The sequence below is a fragment of the Eufriesea mexicana genome, unplaced genomic scaffold (assembly GCF_001483705.2).
Source record: "Eufriesea mexicana isolate 0111107269 unplaced genomic scaffold, ASM148370v2 scaffold7286, whole genome shotgun sequence".
Taxonomy (NCBI): domain Eukaryota; kingdom Metazoa; phylum Arthropoda; class Insecta; order Hymenoptera; family Apidae; genus Eufriesea; species Eufriesea mexicana.
Genome location: NW_016915097.1, coordinates 60,749 through 87,173, shown reverse-complemented (window position 1 = coordinate 87,173; position 26,425 = coordinate 60,749). Strand labels below are relative to the sequence as shown.

The following is a 26,425-nucleotide window of genomic DNA, read 5'->3' as shown; positions in this document are numbered from 1 at the left end:
ATACTATATACTATATACTATATAAAATATACTATAAAATATAAAATATAATATACTATACTATATACTATATAAATCTTGCCAATTTATTTCATATTCCTAGACTAGGAAACGAAAATAAACTTCAAAACCAGACCAAAATATAACAATTTCATGAACATCAAGCCTACAAAACGAATCAGCATTTAGTTAGCAAAATTAGACAGCAAAACGAGACATAACAATTTTAAACCCTTCTACAGTCTACTAAAAATTATTACAATATTATCTTTTATTCAGCTACAAACCTAATCACACACGCTTACCTATTTCCATTCTAACCTTAATCCTGCAGGTTATACTCTGACTCTACTCCCAGCTACACAAAGTGAAAAACGAACACAGTACCCGTGCCTGAATTTCAATTTTCATTCCGTCGTCGCACACACCATGGTTGCTCAACGCCCTGCCACCTCGAACACCCTTTAAATCGTCTAAAATATCGTTCACCAAGTTGCAGAAAGCGGCGCAGTTTCGACACAGCCAGCCTGAACAAGTGCCAAACAGGTGCTGCTGGAGCTCCCTGAACCCACCCACCGTGAACGCGAACAGCTAACCCAGAAATTCTTCGAACACATTTCCTTTTCACGTGCAATCGGCTGCCGTCGACTACGTTTTGAAAGGAGGATAAAAATGGGAACGGAGCGTACGTACCGTTCGAAAGGCAGGCGTTCGAGAGGTAATTATGCAATTACGCTGGCAGGCAAGCATTTTCGCGCGGCCATTTCCACGCGTCAGGTAAATCTTCGACGAATCACCGGAATTATCCCGACGAGTTCCTCGAGAAATCGTCACTGAGCCGTCTTCTGGACGGATCCGCGACGTGCATGTATCATGGAGACCTCCATCGTTGGGACGCTGTTAGCTAGTTAACGTTGAGGAAGAGGATGAAGAAGCGCGCAAGGTCTAGGAGGAGCTCTAAAATCGTAGATCCTGTGTATATTTGTTAATACCATTGAAGGCCGTAACTGTATTTGTATTTTTGCTACGATAATAAAATAGCGATGTAACTATCGCGGAAATAGTTACGTGGCTGTTAGATCCTTTTAGAACCCTGCACGTATTTATTGCGATAGTTATGGGTTTAGAATTTCCATATGGAATATTATTGCATGCTTGTTTGGCGGAAGCTAGGAGAATTTTAATCTTGATTGAAAATTCGAGTTTTTTAACTGAATGCAATTTTTAGTGAAAATTAGAGCGAGTATACTTGCCGACAAAAATTAAGTTCTGAGAAAATTATAGAGAATATTCGAGAAATATCAAAAATGCGATTTCCTATTCTGGATTTTACTATTACTATAACTGCATTTCTTTTTTAATGGACATCATCTAAAATTATTTTTAAGATGGGATTTTTAAGATGAGATTGACGAACAATCAAATGATACATCTAGTAGTATAGTCTGTCCACACACATAGGCGCAAATAGAGTTATAGAAATTAGGGGTAGATTCGAACCAAATTCTTGAATTCTTGAAAGCCAAATGGAACACTCAGTAACAATTCAAAATACTAATTTATTTTAAAACAGGAGTATTTTCTTCAAAGTATTGAATCTTGCAACAAAATTTTGCACACATGAAATTAATCATAGTGACACCAAAAGACATAAGGAAATAAAAAGGTATCCCAACATCTGAGCTGTTTCTAGGCCTAGACATACTTTCTTCTTTATCAACTATAATTTTAGACACACTGTGACGAGATACTTTTTCTCCCTTTTTATCTACCTTCCAAAAATTTCGAATCACAAAAAAGAAATTGCAAATTTTCCAGTTTTTTAGCATCGAGATTTTCTTTAGTTTCGTAGGGATTGTTCTAGCGATTTCGACCTTTTTCATTCCGATCGCGTTCGCTCGATAGCTTCGTATTTTCTGATTCGTGTGTCGATTAAAATTCATGAACGTTCGCGATCGGCGGCGGACTATGCGACAGAAGGCCCGAGAACACCGGTGTCGATCGCACGGACCTCGCATAAAGCGTGAGGAACTTTTGTGGAATAACGAAACGTTCTACGTACGCTGATTCGCGGAGGTGTTCAAATATTTGCGGTTCAGAAGCGCGGAGAGGATGTGTAAATTTTAGCGCTTGTTTTCGAGATGTAGATATATATACGTGTTATTGGTTACGAGGAATTTTTGGTATTATTGATCACTTTTAGGTATTCGATGTATCATGAGAACAAGATGTTTATATAAATTCTGCATGTTGCACGTTCGAATGTAAAACAGACAGGGATGAAAATAATATTTTACTAACCTCCTGTCACTATATATAAAGTAAATTAATAATTTCTATTTTTATATTTTTAAAACTTATTTAAATTACTCAGGAATGTAAGAAGCTAAATGAGTAAAGTTCATACTGTGGATAGAAATGGAAACCAATTTCTTGTACGTTTTATAATAGTTAACAAATTAATATATTTATATAATAATATTTAAATATTAATTCAATTCGCATCATAATATTTTAAACAAAAAGATTCACTCTATCTAGAAAATTTTTCTTTATCTCTCGCTCTCTCTTAGTCTTATTAGCATATAAAGCCCTTTAAAGATTTTTTTAAATATCTAGTTCTTATCTTATTGTGTTACTACTAATAATAAAATAATTAAAAATAGAATAGTTTCATTCATTGATGACAATTATTATAGACATCTAAAGATATAGATTAGAATATACGTATCTCAGAGTAACTATTACATATATGTATAGTTACTTTGCTCCTGCTGGATTAAATATCCGAAATTATAGAATTATTAATAAATTCGTTAAATATTTCTACAATACTACCTGTATTTAATTAATAATTGTATACCATTATGCAATTAAAGGTATTATTATTAATTACTTATATGTAACATATATTACTTTAATACTATGTACTATAATAAATAGCACAACGTAATATAATAATATGTAATATATTATATTATATAATACCATATAAGAATTATGATAATTGTTTAATATTGTGGTAATATTTAATTAATGAATCTTTTAAACATATTCTCTTGATAAAGATTAAATTGTTGATGAAAATAGCTGACTCAAATACATGAAATGAAACTCATTAATTAATATTACAAAAAGTCTCGGGTATCAATTGACTTTATTATGATCCAACTTTATTATACTGTTATTAAAATATTCGTAATATTGTGTCTGCCAACACCTAGTACGAGCCATAACTTAAAATCCTACCAACGCAACGGAACTCCGATCTTTCTCAAAATCGTGACTTTTAACCGCTGAAATACTTTCACGACTTTCCACCGACAACTTTTACTTGGCGAGCAAACGTGGGTAATAAAACGGGCAATAAAGTCAGTCATATTTCATTCACAATTAAAACCAAGCATACTACAGTGCGCAGGCAAAGAGAACCGATACGTACCTCCGGCAGGAAGTCTTTAAACGGAAATTAAATTGTCCATCGATTTCCTGGCCACGACCGCGAAACTTTCACGACAACCGCGAGAATTCGATCGCTTTCACGTCACCTCCGAAAATTACCTACTTCAATTTCCAATCTCACCGACCAACACCTTCCACAACTCAACTCCTACAACGCCATCTTTTACTTCAAAGCGTCGAACAAAAGCAACGATTCCTGCTCAAAAATAGCCATCCGTACGCGTCGCAAGAGTATCTTGAACTTTTCACAACCTAAAAATAGGCGGACGTGGTCCGCGAGAGGAAAGTCGTATTCGCAACGGCTTGCTTATCGCGTTTTCCATTCACGGAAATCGCATACGCTGGCTGCATCGAGTCCCGGCCGCGTAAGTGCATTTCCATAGCGGAGCCGTGGTCATAAACCTCGGGTTCACCTCAAGGCTGGCACGAGGTGCGAATTATCGCTCTCCGCTTAAATTGCGCGCGATTTTTCCGGGTTCGTGGCGCAGCGCGCCGTAGTCGACGGAGTGGGGGCTAAACGCGTGGAGTGGGGACGATCTGAGCCGCGCGGAGTGGGAGTAGAGCGCGTGGAGTGGGGGTAGACCGCACGGCGTGGGGGCGCTGTGAGCGGCGCAGAGCCTATCTTATTACCACTGCACGTGCATCGCCCCGAAGGATCGCTGGACAAACCCCGGCGCGGAATTATACGCGTCGGCCAAGTTCGCGGGTGCACGAATCGCGGAAATTACGAGGACGATGCAAAATACGACCCGAGCTTCTCTTTCGTTCGACCGTGACCCATAAATTCGCCTCGATGCTCTCTCTACGCTCTCCTGCCGTCCTCTGTGGCCGGACATCGAACGCAGAGCCGGCTGGCTCACTCGGTTACCTTTTTGTTCCCTTTTCTTTTTCTTTTTACTTTGCAGATCGTAGTAGGTACTCGGGGTTATATGTACGCGCGAGGATCGCAGTGCGGCGATTCGTTTTGTTGGTGCTGGCAGAGGCGAGATGTGCACGCTGGGGAAAAATTCGTTGAGGATATTACGTGAATTGATGGCGCGTATGTATGTGATATTAATTCTTTATGGTAGACATATTTTTTCGCTTGGGAGATAAAGCGAGTTCGCGAATTTGATGTTACGAATAGACTGCTTGCTATTAGGTAATGGTAGAGCAATTTATAGCAATGCAGCAAGAAGATAAATAAATTAAATAGAATTTAAAACATATAGATACATGTACTCTCGAACTTTTCATTTGTTGCTTTTAACAAGTGAAATAACTCGTTAAATTATATTAGGATTATATCAATGGTAACAAAAATATATAAAGATCGTATAAAATAATAGTCGAAAGCCCCATTAATTCAAGAATAAAAAGTGTATTATTGATTTACCTTTTACTGTTATGATAACGCTAATATCACTGGGTACACTAGCGCCACTAGGGCCAGTATCTCTAATAAACTTTATTTTCTAATTTTGCTCATATAATCCTGAAACTTTCTCCTTGTTACGTGTACCATAACATGTTAAATACGTAAATTTAACATAAATATTTCTTTTATTAAGCATAACAAACTTAAACTTTAATATATGAGTGTAGATATCTACTAGATTACGTGACGTTAGAGAGAGTTGAATATTTTATTAGTACCCTTTTAAATTAAATGTAAAAGATATCGTATTAAAAACTTAATTTCAGGTATATCGTATGCATAGTTCGCACAATAGTAAAACAAATTTCAACTATCGTTTTATTTTTGCAATTTCGCACAGAATTGTGTCACTATTTTTTCGAGTCCCACTTGGAAAAGGGAACATTCTGACAGGAAATGATGCTAGATACTAAAGGATAGTTTATGAACAACGGAAGAAAAAGATGGCAGATGATAAATTTAACAATGGACGTTTGTTGACAGCAGATTTTAAACAAACTCAGAACTTTAATGCCGAAGTATTAAGCGATTAGTCATACACGCAGCATGAGAAAGTGGGTCAAATAATACCGGACTATAGGTAGTATGCAAGTTCCTGATTTTATGGCGAACGACAGGAGTAATTATTCATAGTGCTCCAATCGCTAATAGCAATAAAGTACCGGCATCGTTAGAAGACCGTCGTACGGATAATTATCTACGAGGCTTCACGGCCTCGTCGTTAGAGATTTAACACCTTCGTGACTGATGACGTGGAGCTACGTCCTCTCTTGAACTAAAGCCGGAAGTCTTTCGTATGATACTACACTGGTGGACAAAATTACAAGACACCTCATTCCATCCTTGCTAATTGTTCACAAATTTTCTTTAAAATAATTGTATATCCAATACAATATATTTTACAAATATTCTACATCATATTTTGTTAAATTATTTTATTCAAAAATTAAATAGTAATGGTAAATTTAATTTCACAATTCGCCTAGTACAAATCTCTATGTAAACATGGTTAATTACTATTATTGTTAATATATAAAATATTTGGTAACCAATAGTAAAATTGGAAAGGATTCCGTACAAAAAAATGAGTAAAAAGTAAACAATTCAGCTTTTTTGTTTGAAGCTTTGTTTTTAAGAAAGTTTAGATTGAAAATTCATGGCGTACGCGTTTATTCAAATGTCAATGCTAGGAATTTCATTATAGGCTGTGCAATATTTTAATGTTTCTACGTCAACATCGTGAAAATTGAATGCTATAATAATACCAAAAGATTTATTAAGACACTAGATGAGAAAAATAATCTACAGTAAAACCTCAGAAAATGAAATTTGGTTAATTCTATGCGAAAATTACAAAAGAAAATATTCAATTCTTCCTTCTTGACGTATTTTTGGACAAAGAGTCAATTCCTGTTGATTAAATAATCGTTATTTAATATTGCCAATATTTCATACAGCATTATTACCTAATATCGTTGCTTATCATTTGAAACAAATTAGTATCGGCATAAATACATTTCTAAACAACTAAAATGCCACCACCACGACAGAAGAAGCACGTACCTATTATTCGTCGTTGCTTTTTGCAATTAACCCTTCATAATCCCTAAAAAACGTAACTGTTCTACGTGGGATCATGACCTCGACTTGACAATGACATTTCTCGAAGTCGCGTGTTTTACGTGGCTCTCGAAATTTTTAGCATTTCCGCGGGGCTAATTACTCGGAAGATGGTATCTTCATTGGATGGAACGCGGGAGCGACCGCGGGAGTCGCGTAATTTAACGAACCGCGCCGCTCGCTAAATTAGTTCTGGTTATGACGACGAATTAGCGTGTAGTGTAGCTACGGGATGCTAATTAATTATTCACCGAACATCGCAAAATGGTTAGAATTAAAAAATTAATCGGATAAATGGAGACTTTCATTTTCTTTCGTTTCCTGACGAGAAATCGTACTCCCAGCTTCCCTTTAAGTTCATTTCCATTATGTAAGAATGGTTATGTTAACAAAACCTTAACAGCATTACTGGTTACATACGTAACAGTCGTTATGCAAGGATAGAAATTTGTTAGAACAGATGTTCTTAGTTAAGAAATATCTCGTTCCTTTGGTTTTGTGTGGTTTATGAGCACAGACGAACACTTGGAATAATTGCTCGTTATGGCAGTCACGTTGAGATAGATATTAGGAATATCTGTGGTGCAATTTTGACGTAGATGAAGTATAAATAACTTTATTATAAAAAATATAATATTAGTTTTAATAGTACTATTTTTGAGATATTACAAAACGTTTACACTCACTGATAAAAGTTCTGTATATTTTATACTTTCCAAGATACATAGATCCAAATTAAAATTACAATGAAGAAATAAGATCTTAAGTTTGGAAATACAATTAAATGTAAAAATAATTTTTTTATTTTTCTTTTATAATTTTTTATTAGGGATAAAACTCTGTGAATGTGTGTATCAATATAGGTTACATATACAGCAATTCCTTTTCTTTTAAATATTGTCAGTTTATTATATATATATCACTATTATCTTATTCTGAAAAGAAAATTCCAAAGAAAAATCATATTTGAAACACGAAGACATGATATGATTGATTTGTGTGATATTCATTATGCTATACACGTGCATGAGCTTTGTCAAAATCAGAATTATCTTGTAAATTAGTGGACAAATACATTTTTTTACTCCATTACATAATTGGATCTTAAAACGCAAATAATATACGAAACTTTGCAAATCGTTACTTTACCTCATGTCTTTTGCCAGTAAGTGTATATTTCATTATCTTCACTTAAAAGTTCGTATATTTACAATTAACGCCCCAGAACTCGTTATCCACTCGTTACGCAATTTACTACGAATAAAAAGATAGGTTATGTAACCTGAGATCTAAAGCCCATGAAAGAAACTAACTAATACCAAACGTACTTAAATACCATACATACCCTTACTCCTTCCCACTACAACAATACCATCGACACATTAAATCCGAGATCCGGGGTAAAAACCTCATTGAAACCCCAACAACACCATTCCACCAAACGATAAATAACAGATCGACGAGCCACAAACGTAGCAAGACTCGCCAATGCCAATTACCCTTGGTCACCATTAAAAAGAGCCCTCTTCGATCAAGGTTCTCTCGAGTGCAAACACTTTTTCCTGCATTGAAGCCACGTTCACGGCACATCAAAATAACATCACGTTCCCAGCGCGATAAGTAACATCTCAAAAACGAGCCATCGAAGTGACGAGAAGGTTAACAAAATCACGAAAACAACGTAATATATACATCAAAGCGCGGGTTACGCGGCGACTGTCGCGCCGCGAAGGTAGCCGGAAAAAGTCGATGATACCCGAAGACTGATCGCGCAGCCCTGTCGGCCGGTGCCACAGTCGCGATGCAAATCTCGACGCGATTCTGTAACACGAGGCAACGTCACGCTGACTTCGGTATGCGATACGGACGATTAAAGCTTGTTCCAACAGGCTGGACGCAGCGATTTGTCATTCGTCGTCCCGTGGTCCCTCGCGACATGCGAAATACGCATTTAAGGAGAGCGTGGGGCTGCGGTTAGGCGACGGTTTATCCGGGCCTCGTTACAAATAACTCCGCGTGATGCATTCGGTATTCGCGTTCAGCGGGGTGGCTCCACTAGGCGGCGCGCGCGTTCGTTCGCTTTAATATCGCCGCGGGTTTTTCTGCTGGCGGGAATTACGATTCGCTCGGCCGCGGGCCCCGCCGAACTATTTACGAGGCCGTGGAGGCGGCTCGAGGTAACGAGACGTCGCGTGAATAGTCGCGCGAGCTTCGTTTCGCCGGGCCCTCTCCCTACAACTCTTTTGTGTCGCCACGCTGTTTCTCATACCGCGGCTGAAAATGCTTTTAATCGATTCCCGCGCTGCTCCGTGTGACAAGTTCTCCAAGTGTGATTTGTGTGGAGAACAGGGGAGAGGACTTGTACGCAGTAATGTATTTATGTCGCGAGTTGTTTGTTGGACGAGGTTAACTCCTTGGGGATCAGGCATAAGCTTGGAAAGTGGTTTGCGGACGTCTTTAGACGGCTATGACTTGGGAGAGATGGGCGCTGGTGTGGGATGGTAGCTTGGTACTTTATGCAAAGTGAGTTTGTATTATTTTTGTTCGAGATTGTTTGGTTTGTTTCATTTATACATGTTTCGCTTAATTATAGGGAAAATCTGATCTGCTTTTGAAAATCTTTTTTATCCACGATTCTTTTATTTAATTTGGTGAGCAAAAATGATTTGCATAAAGTAACTTCATAACATATATATATTTTTATTTTATTTTTTAGTCTTCGTGATTTGTTTGAATTTAATTTCATAATTAATAATTTATTGCAATTTAATTTATTATTGATATATATACAGTGCACATAGAGGTTCAAATTAATCATATTATAGAAAATGATATATTTGTGAACCTACCCGTTTTGAATGCAACACTAAATGGGAATGTATAATTTTAAGAAGAAGATTTATGAATGAAGTATAGTTCAAAATATTTTTTGGTGAAAATTTTTCATCGTTTGAGTAATTAATTTTCAAGTATGAAACTTTAAGGCTGAGAAGAAATTTCACAGTAATGGTTATTCATTGAACCAACTGTAGAAATTAGTAGAAAGTAAATTTATTACTGTATTAATCATTAGATATAATTACTACCTTCCTAATTGAAAAAGACTTATGTAAATAAGAAATCTGCCAATTATGTACTATCATGAGGTAATACGTTAGCATAACTACATGCTAAATAATTCATATTTTAATAACGCCATAAATCTTTTAAAAATTCAAGAATTAATTTACAAATTGTTACACAATACAACGATCTGATGTAAAAACAGCAAAGTATTTTATGCAATAATTCATTATATAATAATAAATTTAAATAATAATAATCCTCATTATTATATAATTACCACATAATAATAAATTATTACATTGCATTGTATTTGTAATATTATATATATTACATAAAATATGTAATTGTAACGTATCCTCTAACAGTGTGATATCTTATCATTACAAGGCACGATTTGTAAAATAATTGAAAAATGAAAGTTAGGCCGGGTCTTGAAAGATAACGAGATAAAGTTAAAAAGATTTATACGAGTACAGAGCACATCTCTTAGCTGGAAGATTGAAACAGCTTTCCATTAGTTCGGACAGGCATTTCTCTGGCAGAAAATAGAATGTAATTCTGATAGAACAAGCACAGGGTTTAGTTAGCGTAGAAACAAGCTACACTAAGATATTCGAGTTTCAAGTTTCACATTTCTGGGATACATCTCACTTGGATAGATTTTACAGCGCGATGTTACAAATGGTCACAGCCTCTTACAATAAGAATTCGTAGGGAACGAGCAGTTGACGTCTCAATATACATTTCAGCTAGATGCTACGAGATATAAATTTTCCACCAGCGCGCTTCTAGCTCGTTAAAATTTCAAATACAATTAACATGTGTTTATGAAACTTTACGTTTCACTTTCTATCATTTTTCCTTCACTCTCCACTGTCGTGGTCGAATAACATTCGTATTACGTTACATAGCCTTGGCTGAACAGATAATATAATTTTTATATCATGAGTATTATACATGTATTAATATTTATTAAAATAAATGTGCTTATGTTACAATTCTAGTATTAGAACTTTTAATTTTTCAAAACATTGCTATTTTCCTTTTTTTTGCAATATTATAGTATATACAGTATATTAAATTAATAAATATTAGAATTCTCAAATCTTTTTAATATTATTTGTAAATTAATATTTGGTATATTAATAACTTCTATTTTATGTCTATTAAATAGAAAGATACTAGAATTTTCAAATTTTCCTAGTGTTAAACATGTATTAATATTTATTAAGCTAATGGATATTATTCTTGTGGTACATAACATTTACTGAATCAACAGATATTAGAATTTTTAATTATCTTTTATTAGAAATTTCTAGCATTAGAATTTTCAAATTCTCTTTAGTATTACACCCACTTATATTAATATTTATTAAATTAATAGCTTCCATTTACATATAGTGTTTAATAAATAGATAAATATTAGAACTTTTAAATTTCCTTTCCTAGTATTAGATACTACATGCAATATTAATATTTGTCAAATTAATAGATTTTACTTACGTGGTAAATAACGTTTACTAAATTAATGGATAAATTCATTTTGAATTTAAAATTCAAATTTTCAATTCTTTTTTCCCAGTATTGTACATTCATCAATATTTATTATATTAATGGGTTTCACTTATGTGTGTCAAGTAGATATTCAAAATTTTGAATATGTCTTTAGTATTGACATCCTAACCCATAATAAAAAATTGTTATCATCGGTATTAATAAAAATTATATACAATACATACATACTGCAAAATAAAAATAACTTGTATAAAGAAACTAGTCATATACCATCGTACAATTGAATTAAAATTTTACCAATTAATTACCAATAAGTTACCATCAAACTATGTTACCTACTATCTACGCTATTATAATCGTTTCAACATACCTAACTTTCGTTTGCCGCACTCCCACCCCGTACAATTACAACAAGCAACAAAATGAACATCCTGTACATTACAATGTTCTTAAAACAAGTCGTCCACCCCCTTCCCCTCATAAAAATATATAAGGAACAGACATTTAAGTCCCAAACACCATGCACCACGAACAAAGTACACCGATATAAAGCAAGGCTGATTAATTCGTCCCTGTTGGAAATAGCCAGTACTCCAGCACAGTTGAACTCGGTCCCGATGCATCTCGTCTCGGAATGGTTACATTCTACACTTCTCGAGTGCATCTTGCCCACGTATAACTACAGCGCAGCTACAAATAGCCCACGGCACCGTATAATGTAAACTCATGGAAAACTAAACGCCCACGACTCGATGCATGAGGAATGAGAAGCAGAAATAATAGCCGGTAGAGTACCATTCCTTGCTGACTCGCTTCCAGCTAATATCACGCGATTCAGCTGCACCAATTAATGGACGCGTTTCCCAGGTATCGTTATTGTTTATAACAACCGAGGATTCCCTAATGCGTTTCCACGTGCGTTCTCGTTATCCCGCAATCGCGCGTCAATGGTGCCATTAATTACGGGTAATTACGCACGAGCACGCGGTTTTCCGCCGCTTCTTTGCACGTATTACATCGCGTGCACTCGCGACGTGACAGTATTCAGCTAAGAAAAATTTATGCCAACAATATCGTGCAAAGAATATGACACCCTCAGCAAGAAGAAAATTGTAAGATTATATCAGTAAAGCTAGAAAATAATGCAATGGTAAGATACGATATTTAGGAGTCGTTTATTGCAAGTGAGTTAAATGCAACACGTGGTTTGAAAGATGTTAAGAGATTCACAAGCCAGGGTTTGAAGTTGATTCTACTAAAACATGGTAAAATGGAATTTTCAAAAGAAAAGAAATTAACCTAACGATAAATAGTTATTTACTTATAGATATTATAGATATTATTACTATATAATATTATTATAACGTTAATTTTTTTTTTAATATTGTAAGGAGTACCACATATATTTATTGCCCTTTAAAATTTTGAATATCAATTGTTCTCAAATGTAATTCGAAAATTTGAATTCAATGTGTGCATTGCCATTTTTAAAAAATTCGTGAGTGATTATATTTTATTTTTATACTTTTTTAAATAAAAATTGATTCTTTCACGACGTATTTTTACATAGAAAGGTTGGAAAACGGTTAAAAGTTTGGTATTTCCGTGTTAGAATGGGAAACTGGCATGGCACGTAATAGCGTTACGCCATAGTACACTCGGTACGATGATTCACACGGGACTGATAACGTTAAACACGTAACAATGTCGACGTGACAAGTAAATATAGCTGGTTAACCAGTATCACGACGTGTCGTAGATAATGCACAATTAATTTCGACAAATAAAATAAATCACCGCTTTGGAATTAATTTGTGTACCCATGCTTCTCGTGCCTCTCTGGTGTTTTTAACGAACAACTACAGTAAATACAATTTCCACGTATTTCTTCTCTGAAATATTTTACAGTATTTCTCGAGTATTTTCAAAGTCGTATATCTGGATACAAAAAAATCATACGATTATAAATCAAATTTGATTTTACAGTTGAAGATTAATACTATACCAGATTTTGCATAAAGATATTAAAAAAAAAATTGGTATCTTTCAAATATTTTCGTAATTATAGCAAAAATGGTTTATGAAGATAATGATAACAAATTCATATTTATCAATGCAACAGATACGAGATCTTGTGGAAAATACAGTACAGGACAAATTATTTTATACTCTATAATTTTCAGTGTTTCTCGAGTAATTTCAAAACAGTTCATCTCGGGAAAGAATTATTGGAATTAATTAAATTTGAATTTACGATGGGAGATTTAGTAAATATTACTAAACATGGCAAAATTGATATCTTACACTCATTTGTTTACTAAAATTTGGGAGAATTCAGATTTAGGACACAGTTGCAGCCACGTTCAAATTTAGCAGACGAAAATGTGCAAAAATCTTTCCATTTTCGAACAACAAACTCATTTTCAAATAAACAGATAAATTTTATAGGGAAAAACTGTGATTAATTTTCTATATTTTTAGAAAAGGAATATTTTATATAAGTAAGTATGTGTAGAAATCATACAGAGTGCTGTAATTTTGTTTCATACTGTTTGTATCGTTTAACACGCGTTCTAAATTATTCCGAACATGGTCAAATTGTTAATTCCCAATGATGGAACTGAATAAACGTCTCTGGTTTCGTCAATCGAAGTGCACTTAGGTGAACAGTTTTGCAACGAAATAACTGGTGGCCATGACATATGAAAAAGCTGTACGCATACTAAACAAGTACTTTGCTTTCAGAAACATCACTCTGTGTCTTTTGATATGTCAAGTGAATCCCACAATAAGAAAAAAATGTTGATATTTGGGAAAGCATATAGGGTGTCTCAGTATTTACGTACTTATGTCAATATATTCCATTGTATCTAAATAGAAAAGAAATATAATATACATATAAATAAAATTAATTACATTATATATCTTCCTCAAAATTATTCAACTCTTATCCCAATTCATTCTTGCCTAACTCCGATAATTTATAAGTAATTTGCAATTACTAATTAAAATTGGACAACAATGCATTTTCACAACAATTAATAATAAGTTATTCATCCTAATTATCCTAAAATGTTTTATACATTACTTTCAAATATATTTTATATGTATATTATCTTAATATTTTCCTATTTTATATATTAGATTAATAATACATTTTTTCTTGATATATAGTAAATTTCACAAAAATTCACAAGAATTCTATGTTATAAGGAAGTACCATTAATCACAGAAAAAATTAACTATAAAATTAACTATTAACTATTAAAATTAACTATACTAAGTATAGTATTCCCCGTTTGCGTGCATTTTGTAACAGTGCTTTCGACCATGGGCATTGAAAACATCAGCAGATAAATCACAGAGAAGTGATAAAACATCGTACGTGTTATCGTTCATCGTTCAATGTTTTATTTTCATTCCAATGTATCCTGATCTCGCGAAGAGCGGAAGCATCGTGAATACTGTACACCACGAGTTCATCTCTTCGTAAGATATTCATCATTCTACCGGCACAGTCTTTAGCGGATACCATTTATCTCTTTGAAGTGGAAGAATTTGCGAAAAAGAGGTAAAGAATGTACAAGAGAATACTAGATCTCGATCAAAAGGCTGTAAATTGAAATAATGGCTAAACCAGATTGTCACGTGAAATTGCAAAATCACATTGTCTCCTGGAAAATTTTTCAGATTAAATTACAGATAAATGAAGTTTAAAATCATTGTGATTTAAGTCCAAGACAGAATTTATAGTTCAGAATTCACAATTTAGAATTTAAAATTCAGGATTTGAAAGTTAGAATTTTAAACTTACATTCAGAATTTAGAACTGGGAATTAGGCAAGTTTAATCTCAGCTATAAAAATTCTGTCTAAAATTTTAAACTAGAAGACTCATCAAAAATTTCAAAAATCTTAAATATATAAAAGTGATCTTCCAAATTATTTAATGAAGATCAAAGACATAAATTCCTCGATCAAACCATAATACAATTAGAATGTTATATACTATTACATTTATTAATACTGTTACTATTATTATATTATATACCAAAATAGAATGTTACATACATTCTAATTTTATTATGGGATTTATACTATGGTACATAACAATATAGCAATATACCAAATCTCTTACTCCATTTCTATGCTATATATATATTTTTCTTTAATAATTTGGTATATTGTTATATTGTTATACAACATAATATAAATCCTATAATAAAATAATACCATAATAGAATTAGAATGTTATATACTATTAAATTTATTAATACTATTACTATTATTATATTACATACCAAAATTGAATGTTATATACTAATTGGTATATATTGTTATATACCAAATCTCTCACTCCATTTCTATGTTATATATATATTTTTCTTTAATAATTACATACTATAATACACGTAAGGAGATTTAATATATCGTTATATACCACAACACACATTTTGATATTGTTATATACCAAATCTTTCACCCCATTTCAACCACCTTCGTGTCAAACTAATTTCAGCCACGGTTCCACTGAAACCCAGCAAAATCAGTCGCAACGAATACCAGCTTGCAAATCAAAAACCCAATTCGTCCATTTTTGCAAAGTCAGTAACCTTGAAAAATTCGGGGAAAAATCGAAGAATCGAGAGATGCAAGCACGGCCGAAATGTAAGACGAAACGTGACTCGTGTGCATGACATTCTTCGAGTGCTCATAAAGCATTCTCCAGCGTATGGCTACCGCGTCGTAACTCGCTCCGCTTCCTAGGTATTGTTGCCTTACCGAAGGATTCTTGAATCCCGGCTCGTGTACAAAGCGACCACGGAAGAAACGTTCCAAGCAACTTCTTGCGCACCACTTCTGCTACAGACGAACAACAATGTGGTTGCTGCTAGACGGTCAAGACCACCGTTCCGTAACCATGCAAAAATTCTCGCAGAACTGAGGAATTTTTCGTTTCATTTTGCTCGCTAAGATCGAGCTTCGTACATGCCTCATTACAGACATTACTCTTTAATTTTAAATGCAATTCAGCGTACGAGAGTTCTTTGTATCATTCTGAGAGTCACTTCTTCGCCTTGTTAACAATTTTCTTCTATTTACTGCGAGAATGCCAGACATTTAGAAGGAACTGGAAATTTAATTCGTTTTAAATTGTAGTCCCAAATTAGTCGAAATTTTTGGTTTATACGAGACAGGAACTATGCTGTTAATAATTTCCGATTTTAAAAATTATTTTTCTCACGTATTTTAATTTTATTGCGAAAAGAATTGCAATGAAATTTTTATTTTCTCTCTGTAAGACAAGTAATTTATTATGTATCTATTTCTTTATATTTTAAAAATGATTTTGTATATACATACAGAAGAAATATTGTATCTTTGATAAAGAAAAATTATACCTTCTATTTTGCGAATAATTCCTTATATGTTATAATAGAAATATAATTAAAAAGAGAAAAATTAAAAATTTCTGTTTCGTGAATAAATTTGCATATACTTATAGAAAACATGTTTAATCTTCAATGAGGAAAAAGAAGAAGAAATTGATATTTCCTATTTTACAAGTGAATTTTTGCTTGTCTATGTCAAAAATAGTCCTTTAATTTAATTTTAAAAAGAAGGGAATTGCAGATTTCTATTGTGCAAACAATTTTTGGTAGAAATAATTAACCTTCGATAAAAAGTATATCGACGTGACTTTTTCCAAAATTAACATACTCGAGTTTTCGGAATAATTTAAATTAAAACACGAAACTGATAAATAGGATGAGGCGCCACTTCGCTTTAAACGAAAGGAAGAATTCTCCCACGAGGGATAAGAGAAAAACAGGAATATCTAAAACATGTTCTCCGGAGACAAGTGGAAGTACAAATCGAAGGTATTTGACCGTGAACAGGTGAGAGGGTAACATAGCTTCTATGTTACTCTCGCTTTGTCGAGATTTGTTAATGGCGGCGCCGCGGCGTAGCATAATGTATCTAATTAAGGTGTACCAGAACCTTTCCACCGTCTCTTTCGTTTGAAGTTCGACGTCCGTTTCGAAAAGGAAATTCCAGCAGGAGATAACTTCTCAGGCGAGTCAAGAATGCTGCTCTATCTTATCGCCTGTTTTGTTTACTTGTCCAACTCGTTCGACGACATTGATGCATTATTTAAATAAGATTTAGAAATCCACTTAAACTAGCCGTATAAATATCGATGTAATTAAATACAGGTGTAGAATATAAATAACTACATACGTGGGAATATCAAGGAAATAGAAATAGTTCAAATTTAAGGAAAAGAAAATTTAGCCTATTTGAAAATGTTCCGTGAACTTGAAGTCTTATTTACATGAGATTTAAACTCCATTTGAATTTACCATTTGAAATTTAATTTAGAGATTTCGTGAGTATTAAATATGTAGAATTTAACGCGTTGATTCATAAATATTATAAATAACAATATAATATAGTAATATTAATATATTTAATAACAGTTAATATGATTAGATATACAGAGTGACCCCAAAAAACGTATACACACTTTAATACCTTATTCTTTTTAATTTATTTTTTCTGTAATCTGTAATCCATCTAAATATATACTATCTTTATAATTACGCAAAGTGTGTATACATTTTTTGGGACACCCTGTATAGAATATAGAACATAAAATATACAGAATAATAAATTATTAAAGGAAAAATAAATGTCTATATTTGAGAAAATAAAATATTCAAATTTCTAAGCTTATCCAGAGATCTTGATGTATTATTTAAATAAGATTTAAAAAGCTCTCCTAAAATAAAATTTAAATTGTAATTTACGATATAAAATGCCGAATGTATTATATTTAATACAGAATACCTACATACAAAATACAAAATACAATAAAAAAACCTCTGAAACTATTTGGTAACACTTACGACATTAAAATGAAATTTGAAAGACCTAAGTAAAATAGCTATTTAAATTTCAATTTAAAATATAGAATACAAGATAAACAATAAAATAAATAGAATTATTAAATAAAATATATCAAATCTTAACAATTATTTAGTAACATCGATGCATTATTTAAATGAGATTTAAAAATCCATTTATGTTTTGATTTAGAATATGAAATATAAAATATATATTTGATATAAAATAAATAAACAACAAAACACAGAGAATCACGAGAGAAAAAAGGAATTCACGTTTCAAAAAATAAAATACATCCACCTCTTCTATTATTAAATTCGATACAATATAAAAAAAAATTTAGTTAATTAATATAATTAACTACAAGAGCAAAGACCTAGTGTAATAAATATATGCAAATTTAATGCTCGTGTGATAACGATATTAGAGATCTACTATAGTAAATATACGCAAATTTAATGCTCGCGAGATAAATAACATTTCGTTACACGATGATTTATTACCCACGATATCCAAGATCCAAAGGGATACTCGTGACAGAACTATTTTCTTTGCCAATCTACTAGATAATCGCGTTACACAGAAATTACCCTTCTGCCCATTTATCAATCCCAGGGCAATAGAGTAAAGTCTAGGGGCGGATCGCGTGAAATCGCTCGATACCCATTTCCGGAACTATGCCAGATTAACTGTAACTCCGAAGCGGCTCGTAAAATCTCGGTAATTTATTTGACGCAATTAAAATCCAACTGAAATTTAAAACGGTTTTAAATACACCGGGAAACGTCTCAAATGTGCAAGCGGGACAACGAACAGTGACGTTAAACGTTATAAAGGCATTCGACTGGTAGACGTGAATTATTAACGCATAAAAATACCCCGGCTCGTCAACCATAAACGAAGATTATTCCGCATTTCGAACCGTTGCACGCTCCAAACGTTAATAAGACGTTTAAATCATGTCCAGTTTCTCTAAAAAAAATTCCAGAATTAATTAAAGCCGAGGCGGATCGGCCGTGGATTTCAGAAATGCACGAAATCGGGCATGGGGATAAATATTCATAAAGAAAACGTTTTTGGTTAGTTATACGAGTGAGAACTATTCGGTCAGTCATTCATTTGTACAATTTTGTATAGCAGATAGAAATATTAACAAAATTTTGGCAAAATCAAAAGATTTTTTGAAAACTTCTGGAGTAGATATTGATAAAGCAAATTATTAATTTATATCTTTTATGAAAATATTAAAAAGTTTCAAAAAGTTAGTAAAAATATACATACACGATAATAATTATTTATGCAGTAATTGATTCATAATATAAAACACGAGATAATTATAATTATAATTAAGGAAGTAATTAATTTTTAGAATATTGGCCAATTATCCAAATGTGGCATGAATATTGTATCAGAATATACTTAGCACCTCTATACAGAGAAAGATTCTCAATGTAGGTAATATCCTAAATTCAAAAATAATAAATAGTAATAATCAAAAGAGAACGAAAAGAAAAAGAAAAAAAGATTATTACAAATTTACATAACAAATGTAAAACACCGAGGAAAATTAAAAAAATTATAAATAAACCAAAATTCACGATCCAAAAAATTATCGACAGATATAGAAATCGAAAATTTCTAAATAATTTATTTCTAATTATTTCAATCAACTACAAAGTTAATATCAAATAAATTCACCTGTAAGATCACACTGTATTAAAACAACTCAGAAAAATTAAAATGGCGATTAAAACACGTGTTATAAAATAACGAATAACCTCAGCAATTATCAAATGCTCGTAATTCGATAAAATTTACCGAAGAGTTAATTTTATATCGTATTAAGAAAAATTTTTATTTACCCTACGTACCGTGATATATAAAATCTTTTTAATCAGATAAAACGTATATAAATTTATCTAGCAGATGTTTCATCCATACTAGAGGGAACGTAAACTGGGCAGGATTAAATATTTAATAAGATAGTACGCGAGTATGCTTAAGTATCCACAAAAATGTCCGACTCTGCTAATAACGAAGTATCTCGTAAATTCTGCAAATCACACTGAATTCATGTTTCAGTGCTTTATCAACGCCAGGCATCTGTTTAATACGCAGGCTCCTGGTCACCACAGCTAAATGTCGTTGCGTGCATCGACGCCTAATCGCGAGAGAAAATTTTTATCGATGATTCAACGACTCGAATCGCGTAAAATGAAACGAGACTCATGCTGTGTCGAACATGCCTTTGATGTCGAACGCCTATTAACGAGACTGAGAAGAACATCCCGCCATCATTGACCTCCATTTGCCAAGGAACGTATTTCCATGAACGCCAGAGAATCGCGAATTCAGGTTGATGAAGTGGAACTCAGAGGTTGGAATATAGGCTACCGATGTTACCAAGAAAAGTATTTCCTGTCCATTTTTTTTTCGTCCACTTGGATAGTAGAACTGCGGAAATTATAGTGCTGAAGAAACGTAAATAGTAATAAGATTGAACTGTCTGAAGAAATTATAGCATAGGATACCGATAATGTTGAAAGATCAGAATAAATATCTGAGAATCGTGAATTCCTATGATAAAAAATATAATTGAACTCACAAATTATAGATATTGGAAAGGAAACAAATTTAAATAAATATAAGAAAAGAAAAAATGGAGAATTCATACAGAAAATAATAAAGTTGATCTCACAGACTACAAAATGGACTATTGATATTGTGGTATTGTGAGCTGGGAAGGACTCTAGTAAAGGAAACAGTATTAAGAGTGGTATCGGGTTTGGCTTAAACGTTTAGGGTATCATCTGGTGTGCATGCGTACGGATGGATGACCACGTGCAAGAATTGTGTAGATGAGATACATATGACCGGGCCGGTACAAGCAATGAACGAAAGTCTAGGAATGGGTCCGAGTGCCTGAAGTACCTGGCCCACCAAGGGCGAGGTCGCGCGGGGAATGAGTGATCAATGAAGAGAGCTTGCGTACGAAAAGAGAGAGTGTTAGACTTTAAATAAGGGTGCAAGGGTGCGGGCGAGGCAGAATGCGTGTAGTCGAGACTGTAGTAGAGAATCGTGTGTTTGAAAGTTAGAGTCGAGAGAAACCTAGTGTAATATTTTATTCAAATAAATCTGTTTTGTTATTAAAAAGGAGTCGTTGTTTATTAGATGCGCAGATCTCTGTCAGCGTAGAATTAATCTAGCATTAATCCTACAATACTGTCAAATTGTCAAGAGAAAATATTACTGTGAATACCAAAGAATAGATAATTCAGATAGCAAGTAATAAAATTGAACATAGGTTATTGATATCAGACCATTGACAGCAAGTAGGTAATAAAACTGGATTCACCGGATACAATATAGGTCACTGACACAGTCCAGAAGAAATATTTGAAGGGATCCCACAGAATAGCGAATTCAGATAACAAGTAAATAATAAAATTATACTCACGAGCTTCGCCATATGCTATTGATAATGTTGACACATTTCTATGAATAGCCGAGGAATCGCGAATTCAAGGAAGAAGTAAAGGTGAATTCAGAAGTTGCAAAGTAAGCTATTGGCATTACCGAGAACTCATGTGGCTATGAATACCAAAGAATCGCGAATAGAGTAATAAGGCACGAAGCAGAATTCGCAAGTTGCAACACGAGCTACCCGACATTCCCAAGAAACCACGAAGCTGCAGATGCCAAAAAGGTGATAAACAGCAAAGTTGAACTTTCCAAAGTAGGACTCGCAAGTTCCGATGGGAACTATTAACGCTGCCAAGAGAACACATTTCTGCGAATACCAAAAAACCAGGGATTCAAACGACAAGAAGTAAAGATAAATTAATAGTTTGCAAAATAAATTACTGACATTACCAAGACTTCGTGTTCCGTAAATCCGAGTAACATTGAACTCTCAGGTTGCAGACACTGCCGAGAGATCATCGTTACGAAGATGAAAATAAATAATAAAGTACGAACTAGAACACTTAAGTTGTCAACCTCGTCAAGAGAACACATCCCTACAAGTATCAAAAAACCATAAATTCAAATTATAAGGAATAAACTCGAACTTACAGGCTGTAAACGTGTCGATAAATATATAGCAAGGAAACCTGAATCGACGTAAGAAAAAATAAAATGGCGCTCAGGAGTTGCGATACAAGTCATCGACGTTGTCAAACGACCATGTCTCTACCTATACCAAAATAATCACGACTTCAATGTAAGCTAAATTCTCAGATTATTGACATCGCTACTATATCATCTCTGTAAAAATCAAAACATCGCGAATCCGGGTAAAAAGGAACAAACTAGAACTTTCAGGTTGCCATGCTAGATGTCAACTTCGCTCAGGAAACAGCCGTAAACGAGCACCAAAAAATAACACATTTAAATTATAGGGAATAAACTTCAACTTTCAGCTTGAAGAATACTAATTGCTTCAAGGAATAGTACCAACGAAACCTGAATTGAAGTAACAGCGAATGAAAAAGAACTCACAGGTTGCAACTGTAGCTATCAAGCTGATGAAGAGAACATGTTTCTGCAAACACTAAAAAATCTGAAGTTTAAATTGTAAAAAATAAACGTGAAATTACATGTTGCGGAGTACCTAACTTCATAGTGAGTAAGACAAGAATCGCAAATTAAAGAAATAAAAAGTAAAGTAACATTCGCAAAGTACGCAACACTTGATCCCAAGGTAGGCAAAAGAGTAGTCCTCTGGAAACAAGTCCCCAAAGGTCTCAAATCCAAATCACAGAAGTTACAGTGTGAGATAAAATAATAGTACACCCTGTAGCTTTCAGAGTTTTATGAAACTAATGTAATATGTGCATATGTTATATACATATGTACTCATATTTCTCCCATCCTTAATAATACAGTCGAATATTCACTACAGCTTACATCTCTTTCTGTCAATTTAATTATTTATTTGGGGAAAATGGTTGCGACGAAATGCCAACACAGCTATTACCAAAAAGTAGATGAACGAGACTTCGTTTTTTGAAAATTCTTCTTACATATTTTCATATACCGAATTTGGATTTGGCAGCAAAAATTGTTAGAACCGTACTAATCACGACATCTGTTATAATAATGAGATACTATAATAGATTTAATTTGGGAGCCATCTAGGTGTTAGACAGTCACTCTTAACACATGTGCCTATAATTATGAAAGTGGTCTAAGTCATGGACTTAAGAGGAACGATTTTATTATTTATTTCGTGTTGTATTCATTTATATTACGATACAATATATTTATTCTCTACAAAACAGTGAAGAATTGAATCGTTGGATTGAGTTTGTAGCTTTATCGCAATTGATTTTATAATTTATGACGTATTTAAAGGCCGAAGCTTTTAATATTTCAGAAGCAAATATAAGTGATTTAGACCACTTTCATAATCATAGGCACATATATCAATTTTATTATTTTTATCAAATATATATATAAAATAAAATGAATACTGGAAGACTCCAATATTAAATTCATTCTATCAAAAACTACTTGCCATCTTAGGTTCGTGGAATAAATGAATAAGGAATATCGATTTTCCTATTTTTACAAAAATATTTTAACCCTTTAAGCTCGACGATTTTTTGACTAAAGAAGGGTATGAGTCGAAAAATTTTCTGTTATAAAACTGACATTTTTTGAGCAGTAAGTAAGAAATCATATAATAATTAATACGAAGAATTATTTAATTTCGATACCTCGCACACTGTTACGTTATTTTAAATTTCATATACTAATTAATATCGAGTTTCGAAATTTTATCAAATGACGACTGAAGGGCGCCTCTCGAGTGCAAAGGGTTAAGTATAGTAATTTTTTACAATATCTTTATCAACTGCTCAACTATAGTATTAACCTTCCTCTGTAAAATCGAACTTGATTTATAATCACACGATTTTCTTTTATCTCTTACACTTCAAAATTACCCAAGAAACACTGAAAATCATAGAGTATGCTATCTCCACTTGTTATGCACTATAGTCTACAATTTTCAAATTCCAGAATACCAAACGTCCCAATGAACACACATCAGCCAGAAGCGAAGCGACGAAAACCAAAACACTACTCACGAGTATCAAGCCAAGCCATCGGGGACTCTCAGGCAACCAGGTCCCAATCATAACAGACACGAATTCTGGCAGCAAATAATATCACTGGACTGAGAGCACAGTCTATCGATATATTTCGCCACGGAACTATCCGTTCAAGAAGACTAACAGCTGGCCGAGGAAAAGTAGGTAGCTGAACGGTGTCGGTTTCCGAAGTGGATTAGCTGATCTCGTTTCCAGCCTTGGTATTCCAGAATTCACGAGGCATCGCGACGTAACGAGACCGGTTGACGGGAGCAAGAAGTTAACTGGCCATGCGATCTTAACGACCGTCACTTTATTAAAACTCGGAAATACACACTGTCAGCAATTAACGTCGCGTGTACATAGCACCTTTCACGATCGGCCTGTCAGGGGACCGTCGATTACCTGCCGCCGTTGCCGCGCGCATGCGCCTGTGCGGGGGCCTTTTTCGCGAGGAAAATGCGGCCCGTGCAATTTGCTGCGATCGACGATGCAATGGCGCGGGTAGTATTACGAACGAAAGGTCGACGAATTCTTGGATTCCTTCCTTGGATTACAATATCCCGCGTGCGATATTATATCGGAAAATTATTATAATATTATTACTATATCACGGCACGTGAAAACTGGCACGTTCGTTTTGGTACCTTATCGTCGGATTGGTGCGTTAAAATCGTTTTTTGCATTCCTGTGTTGGCTTTGTGTAAACAGTGGGTCTGGAGACGGAGAGTTTTATTATACGACTGTCGTGTCGTCTGATTTTGAGTTCGTACTTGAGCTCGGTTAGGGTTACACGGTGATTTATTGTGATTGGAGGAGATATTGTTTATGTAGTGTACATCGTTTTAATGGTGTGTTGCAGAGATTTTTAAAGTTGGTTTATGACACACGTAAATTAATTAATTTAAGCATTCTGTTTGCAGCTCAATGGCTTTTGAGGAGGGTTTTATTTGGCAGTTTAAAGGGTAAGAGGTTAGTGGCTTGGACTAAATAATCAGATATTGCGTGTGTCAACAATTTTTGTTCATCTTTGAGGTGCTGTGTTGGTTGAAGATTACTTGTGTATAATGTATACTGTGTCGCACTGTATGGTATTATATACTTCAATTCATAATTTTGAAGATATCGAACGTTTATAAAAATATTAAAAGAATTTTATTAAAGAAATCAATTTTTAATATCAAAGTTCAGTAATAAAGAAATGAGGTTTGATAAATTCTATATTATTTATAATCTGATAAGACATTTTTTATTCTAATTGGGTATTAGGAAAGAGAAATAAGTGAAACGATAATTTCTTCAAGTACAAAACGTATTCTGAGTTTCTTGAAACGAAAGGAATTTTCATCCACTGCACTAATATTCAAATAATTTATTTTTCAATGACTATGAATAAAACTTACACTAATTAGAAATAGTAAGAGTATCACTTTGTGATTGTAACAATTCTACAATCCCATTTTCCACTAAAATGATATCCTGTGCAAAACTTCTAAGAGCTTCTAAAAATAGACATTAATTCAAACAAAATCTCAAAAAAGTGTATAAAAACAACCACTCATAATTATTACTCTTATTCTAAATGTATATAAATGTCCTGTGTGAATAAAAATCTCCAAAAACTTATTTAAAAAATTTCTCATTATTTACATAAATATAAAATACATATAAACACATTATATATCTCAAAATTCTCAAAAACGGAACTTCCAATTTTGCCCCATACTCTCCATTAATATGAATTCATGAATATTGAGAGTATTGGTTTTATGAGAGTGTGAGTGTTGGTTTTATATGTGTAAATGGTATTGAGGTATAAATATAATATGTGCGAGTGGAGTCTAGTGTGAATGTTGATAAAAAATGTTTAAAAGAATGTGGCAGAATGAAACAGTTACGTGAGAATCGTCATAGAGTAAACATGAGTTAATAAGAGTGAGAGAGAGAGAGAGAGAGAGAGAGAACAGAATTTTCAAGACAGAGTCAATCTTTGTGTTTAAAATAGTTTATTTAGAATTGTTGTCAATATTAAAATATTATTATATAAATATATTAATTTGTCAATTGTTAGAAAACATGGAAGATATTGGTATTCATTTCTATCCACAAATATCACATAACCATCCAACTGCCTGAAAATTTAATCTCTCTGATCACCAATATCAGAAACAATCCCGATAAAAACTTTAACCGTGCCACTTCTCGCGTGAAGAAAATTGCGAACACGGATACGAAGAACGAATTAATCGAAAGGAGACGTAGCAAGTCGGTTAACATTAATAACCTGTAATATTAAATCAAGGTCGCATTTGCACAATTCATAATGCCTTGCTATCTTCGCG

At 33.5% G+C, this 26,425-nt stretch overlaps 1 protein-coding gene across 4 annotated transcripts in view; it reads right to left on the bottom strand.

The window, feature by feature from the left end:
• The window catches only part of LOC108552576 (partitioning defective 3 homolog), a 134,935-nt gene that overhangs the window by 71,184 nt on the left and 37,326 nt on the right, over positions 1 to 26,425 (bottom strand). The window contains exon 1 of one of the 4 annotated variants that reach the window (XM_017907193.1): positions 24,081 to 24,410. The exons of 2 other annotated variants lie outside the window; for them this stretch is intronic. In XM_017907193.1, the coding sequence (XP_017762682.1) occupies positions 24,081 to 24,099 (19 nt within the window). In that variant the 5' untranslated portion in view covers positions 24,100 to 24,410. Of the gene's footprint in view, positions 1 to 7,844; positions 7,940 to 24,080; positions 24,411 to 26,425 lie in introns of those variants that run through there. One more of the 4 variants, XM_017907196.1, reaches the window with a different exon arrangement.